Source organism: Sminthopsis crassicaudata, chromosome 3 (assembly GCF_048593235.1).
Source record: "Sminthopsis crassicaudata isolate SCR6 chromosome 3, ASM4859323v1, whole genome shotgun sequence".
NCBI classification, from domain to species: domain Eukaryota; kingdom Metazoa; phylum Chordata; class Mammalia; order Dasyuromorphia; family Dasyuridae; genus Sminthopsis; species Sminthopsis crassicaudata.
The window spans coordinates 647,102,170-647,108,777 of NC_133619.1; the positions used below are offsets into that span (position 1 = coordinate 647,102,170).

Here is a 6,608-nt window from a genome sequence, read left to right on the forward strand (position 1 = left end):
GGGAGATGAGTATGACCACTACATAGAATTCCCAATCCCTCTATTTTTTGTCCACTTGCATTTTTGATTTCCTTCACAGGCTAATTGTATACTATTCCAAAGTCCGATTCTTTTTGTACAGTAAAATAACTGTTTGGACATGTATACATATATTGTATTTAATTTATACTTTAACATATTTAACATGTATTGGCCAACCTTCCATCTTTGGGGGGGGGGGGAGAGGAGGGAAAAAAAATTAGAACAAAAGGTTTGGCAATTGTCAATGCTGTAAAATTACCCATGCATATATCTGGTAAATAAAAACTATAAAAAAAATTTTTTTTAATGAAAAATAATTTTTTTTTAAATCAAATACTAAATTCTTATCCCCAAGTCTTTACTTTTCACATTTACAAATACAAGTTTGGAATTTATATGTTATCTCCCTCATATGGGACATCTATCCCAATGTGTCACAGGAACCCATTCCACTTAACAGTAACTATATGTTACAAAGCTCGCTGATGTGGCAAAGTGGTTTGTGCAAGACTAAGCGAGGATACAATGGGGTGAGTTTTTCTGGAACTGTAGCCAACTATGGCACTCTTCTGGGGGGTCAGCTTCCTGAAAAGACCTCATTTTCCCTCAAACCCATAAACACAATTTAGCAAGATAAAGTCAAAATGGAGACCTATGACACATTTACAGATATTTTAAAAGAAAATTATAACATGTAACATATTACTTATCACACAGATGGAAAGCCAAAGAATTTAGGAATAAACAACAGAATGTAGAAGAAAATTAAGTAATAAAAACAATTTAAAGTCAGATTAAAAAAAAAAAAATCTCGTCATCATTAATGATTGAGAAAGGAGATTAAAACAATTGCTTTCCCCCATTACAAAGACCCTTCTTTGGATACCAATCATGGGCTTTCAGAGAAAAACTGTGTTTTCTGACCTTAATACACAATATAAAATTGCAATGTCTAATGAGATCTATGCTGTAAGAAGAGGTCTTCCCTCATTTATTAGATTCATATATTTCATCTGCAGCAAGATTTCTACACAGAGGATGAGATCCAACTGAAAGCTTTTGTGCAAATACATTTTGTATAATGTTTCTTCGAAGTGTGAATATTGTAATTTATAGTGACCCTTATCTTCCAGGTAAGGGCAATTCTTCCTTACACCTTTTTAAGTCTTCTGTCCACTCCATATCCTCAGATGTAAACTCAGAGATGAACTTGGGCTAAAGACCTTCCCGTGCCAAGTCCATAAGACACTTCCTTCACAAGCAGAAAATCCCTGCTGACTAACAAGCTCTGTCTTCCATTTTTATGTCTTTATCCATGATTTCAATCTTCTAGGAATTTTCTGGAGGCAAATCAGGAATGAAGTGAGCCAGAATGTTTTTCCACATGGATTATATGATAGAGATTTTACATGTCTAGTCAGGGACTAATATATATTAAAAACTTTATCATGATCCAGACACTTAAAAGTTTTTCTCTAATGTGCACTCTCTGTTGTTAAGCAAGATTTGAACTTTTGTCTAAAATTTCCCATATTAATGAGGTTTCTGTCCAATGTGGATTTTCTCATGTTTACCAAGACTTTGGCGCCGTGTGAAAGTCTTTCCACAGTCACTACATTTGTAAAGCTTCTCCCCAATGTGGATTTTATCATGTGCTATGAGACAGTTTTTGTATTTGAAAGTCTTTCCACAACGCTTACACTCATAAGTCTTCTCTGCAGTGCGGATTGTCTGATGGTAAGTAAGACTGCTGCGACTTGTGAAAGTCTTTCCACATTCATTACATTCATAAGGCTTCTCTCCAGTGTGGATTCTCTTATGGATAGCAACATGGGAGCGTTGGGTAAAAGCCTTTCCACACTCATTACACTCATAAGGCTTCTCTCCAGTGTGGATTCTCTGATGTGCATCAAGGGTGGAGCGCTTTGTGAAAGCCTTTCCACAGTCATTACACTCATAAGGCTTCTCTCCAGTGTGGATTCTCTGATGTGCATCAAGGGAGGAGCGCTTTGTGAAAGCCTTTCCACATTCATTACAGTCATAAGGCTTCTCTCCAGTGTGCATTCTCTGATGGACAACAAGACAGGAGGGATATATGAAAGCCTTTCCACATTCATTACATTCATTAGGCTTTTCTCCAATGTGGATTCTCTGATGTGCATCAAAGTAGGAATGGTTTGTGAAAGCCTTTCCACAGTAATTACATTCATAAGGCTTCTCTCCAGTGTGGGTTCTCTTATGGATAGCAACATGTGAGCGTTGTGTAAAAGTCTTTCCACAGTCATTACATGCATAAGGCTTCTCTCCAGTGTGGATTCTCTGATGGATATCAAGCTTGAAACGTTGTGTAAAAGCCTTTCCACAGTCATGACATTGAAAAGGCTTCACTCCAGTGTGGATTCTCTGATGTTCACAAAGATTGTAACTCCGTATGAAAGCCTTTCCACATTCATTACATTTATAAGGTTTTTCTCCAGTGTGAATTCTCTGATGTTTAATAAGACTGCTGCGATTTGTGAAAGCCTTTCCACATTCATTACATTTATAAGGTTTCTCTCCAGTGTGCCTTCTCTGATGGTTAGTAAGATTGGCATGAGATGTGAAAGTCTTTTCACATTTGTCACATTCATAAGGCTTCTCTCCAGTATGGGTTCTCTTATGTGCTTTAAGATAGGATTGCTTTGTGAAAGACTTTCCACATTCATTACATTCATAAGGCTTCTCTCCAGCGTGGATTCTCTGATGTTCATGAAGAGTGTATCTCCGTGTGAAAGTCTTTCTACAATCATTACATTCATAAGGCTTCTCTCCAGTGTGGATTCTTTGATGTTTAACAAGACTGGAGCGATCTATAAAAGCCTTTCCACAGTCATTACATTCAAAAGGCTTCTCTCCAGTGTGGACTCTCTGATGGACAGCAAGACTGGAGTGACATGTAAAAGTCTTTCCACATTCATTACATAAATAAGGCTTCTCTCCAGTGTGCATTCTCTGATGTTGAGCCAAGTTGGAATAACATTGGAAATCCTTTCCACATTGATTACATTTGTAACATTGTTTTGCTGTGTGAATCCTCTCATGTTTAACAGGAGAAGATCTCTCTCTCAAAGTCTTTCCATTTTTCTTACATTCATAAGATTTCTCTCCAGCATGGATTCTTTGATGCTTGACAAGGGAAGAGAGTACATGGAAAGCTTTATCACATTCATGACACTCAGGTGTCTTCTCTTCAGGATGTATATTCTTATCTTTAGCAACATGGGAACTATTTCTTAAAGCTTTTTTGTGTATATTCCATTCACAAAGTTCCTCTCCAATGTGGTTTCTTTTGTGCTTAGCAAAAACAGCCCTGTATTCACTATATTGAAAAAGGTCTTTCCACGAGATAATTTTCAGATTTGCACTTATCTCCTTCATATCAAACTGTGTCTCTGAATCTGAAAGAAACAAACACACATGGATAAATATACCTTCTAATAATGGCTGATAATAAATCATTGACTTTTAATTTCTCCAGGCAAAAAGTTTTCAAACTGAAATGGACAGATTCATTTTTAAATACTATTAGGTCACACCAATAAAGTGATTCAATTAACAGAGTTCCACACACAATACAATGACATTGGACCCCCACAACAAAGCTGAGACAAAGGCAAGTTGAAGGTTCTCATAATTTAGAAACCAGGCTATAAGCTCTGAATGTCTGAGCAACCTGATCCAAATCCCTGCAGCAGAGATTTAAACTGGAACCTGGTAAAGTAAGCTTCTCAGTCTATTATACTACAAAGTTGTTCTCCATTTTTCTTCCAATGCTGTCTTTGAAATTCAATCTCAGGCAGCACCTAGCTGTGCACCTCTGGGAATATGCTTCTTTGTCTCAGTTTTGCTGTAGAGTGAAGCTAATAATTGTACCCACTTACCCAAGTTGTTGTGAGCATCAAAAGAGGTAATACCTATAAAACTCTTGGCCCACAGTAGGTACAATTAACTATTATCTTTGTTACTATGATTTTGATTCTCTCCATCTCAACTTTTCCTTCATAAACTTCCCTTCCCCTCTCTCTTTATATGCATGTCTGTTGAACATGATGCATTTCCATAACCCCCCCAAAAAAACCAACCAACTAAACAAACAAACAAAAACACTTTCCTTTACCTGGATTAGCTAAGAATAAGTTTCATAAGCTGTTTTTTATTCTCAAACCATCTCCAAGTTTTTATGCTGGATTAAAAACTTCTTGACAGCATCTCTTTGCATACCCAGGGCTTTATGCAATGAACAGAACAGATGCTTAATCGGTTTATTGAGTGATTAGTTCACATTACCCAGGGCTGGTCACATCACCTAAACCTATCTCAGTGCTTGCATGCTGGGCCCTCTGAAGTGCCAAATGTATGTTTCCATTTCTTTCTCTTTCCTTCTCCCTCTCACCTATGGATAAATCCTATAGTGAAGATAACAAGGGCCTAGGGCTCCTGGTGCTGTTATGAAATAACCAGGAGTCTTTCCCTCCATATCCCTAACCTAAGGGAAGCTGTCAGTTATGGAGTGAGTGACTTGGATTTAAGTGAGGGAGAGCTGCCCAAAGTCACTGGCCTCACTTTCCCACACATTGTATCCTTTGGCCAAGTAGATCAGGATTGCTGCAGATAGCTCTGGATGCAAATGGCCAGGGGAGTCCTGGGCCTGGTTAAGGTAAGTTTCTTGTGACTGAGGCTGCACTCATCCAGTGACAAAGAGCAATGAAGGCAAAGAATCTCCTCTCTCACCTGGGCTAAAAAAATCTCAATAAATAAAAGGGAATGAATGACTCTGGGAAGAAGCTCAGGGTTTCTGGCCAAGGCAGAAATGTTTGTGATTTAAACTCAATCTAAGTCAATGAGGACCCAAACAAAGAACAATTGGGGTTTAGCAAAGGACCTATGGGTGGTCAATGAGATTCAGACTGATTTTGATTTATAATAGAATTGATAAGGTTTGTTCCTTAAGAAAGGAATCAGAGCAGGTAGGTGGCACAGTAGATAGAATACCAGACCTGAAGTCAAGAGGAACCCAGTTCAAATCTGTCCTTGGACACTTAATGCTTCCTAGCTCTGTGTCCCTGGGCAAGTTACTGAAGGCCATTAGGTAGGTAGGTAGGTAGGTAGGTAGGTAGGTAGGAAGGAAGGACGGAAGGAAGGAAGGGAGGGAGGGAGGGAGGGAGGAAGGAAGGAAGGAAGAAGGGAGGGAAGGAAGAAGGGAGGGAAGGAAGAAGGGAGGAAGGAAGGAAGGAAGGAAGGAAGGAAGGAAGGAAGGAAGGAAGGAAGGAAGGAAGGAAGGAAGGAAGGAACCTATCCAGGGATAATTCAGTGGTGAGGAAAGGGAGAGAGAAATGCTTTTAAAAGCATCTGTAGGTAAGAATATGATATCAAAGGTGGACAGAAGGAAGCAAGGAAAGAAGGAAATAGGCAAGTAAGGAAGAAGAGAAAGGAGAGAGAGTGAAGTGAGGAAGGGAGAGAAGGAGGCAAGAATAGTCTTCCAAGTGATTGATTCCAGCTTGTGCCCAGCTTTACTCAGAGGATGTTATCTGTCCTATCTCTCTATGCTTATCTGTAGCCTGCAAAGGATGGGGGCTGGGGAGGAGAAGTGCACAACACAGAACAAAAGGAAAACTACAGGAAAGCAAAAAGTGAAGGATGGTTCTGAATACAATACCTTTCATTTGTGGTTTATGGAAATTTATTGTTACAGATTTTGAATCCTCCCTTATGTTCTGCTGAACATAAAACATTATTTTTAAATTATTCTTTTCTGTCTTTTTCTAGTTTGTTTTTAGTTTTAAATAAATATCAAAAAATAAAAAAAAAAATGCTTCTTGGCTTAAGCAAGGCCTAAGAAAAGTCATATTAGACAGCCTGAGCCCTCTTTATTTGGTTGTATATAGTTTGATGGCTCCAAATTTCCAACAAAGACTTCCACTGGGATCCTTGATTCTTCATTAGAAGGGAACTGAAAGGCCTTGGAGTACAAGGCCCTCATTTTACACATGAAGATACTGAGGTTCAGAGATTCAGAGAGATGCTAAGGATCTCACTACCACAAGAGTCTGAAAAGGGATTCCAAACCACTTTTCTTGTCCCCATGCCCATCACATGAAGAAGCCTCCTGGGATAGCAGCCTGCACTCCAGCTTGCAACTCACTCACCAGGACAGGAGTTCCTCAGGCCTCCTCTTTCCACATGGGAAAAGAAATCTTCTCTGGGAACTGGAAGTCCTGGGAGGGGGGAAGATAGTGGGTGTGAGCCTTGAAACTTGTCATTTATTCCTCAATGGAACAGGGCTGGGGTGTGAGGTCCACTGGGTGATTCCAAGGACAACTCAAAGATGGTTTTCAGGGTGCTTATTGTTAAGGAAAGAGGGCAGAGGGGAAAGGAGGCCAAATGAGCAATCTGGAATCAGAAGATCCTGATTTTGCTGCTTCCTTCACAGCAAGATGGCCATATCCCACAGCCTCAATTTTCTGGACTTTAGAGGCAGCTGGTAATACAGAGAAAGGAGCACCAGGCCTGTAGTCAGGAAGCCCTGAGTTCAAATTTAAATTTAGACA

At 39.4% G+C, this 6,608-nt stretch overlaps 1 protein-coding gene across 1 annotated transcript; it reads right to left on the minus strand.

The window, feature by feature from the left end:
- Window positions 1-220: 220 nt before the first annotated feature.
- On the minus strand, window positions 221-6,270 carry LOC141564568 (uncharacterized). Its single transcript, XM_074307190.1, has 2 exons — window positions 6,207-6,270; window positions 221-3,458 (listed from the first exon to the last, which is right to left on the minus strand). Exon 2 carries the CDS (start codon window positions 3,436-3,438, stop codon window positions 1,555-1,557), a length of 1,884 nt encoding a protein of 627 aa, XP_074163291.1. The 5' UTR covers window positions 3,439-3,458; window positions 6,207-6,270; the 3' UTR covers window positions 221-1,554.
- Window positions 6,271-6,608: the final 338 nt, after the last annotated feature.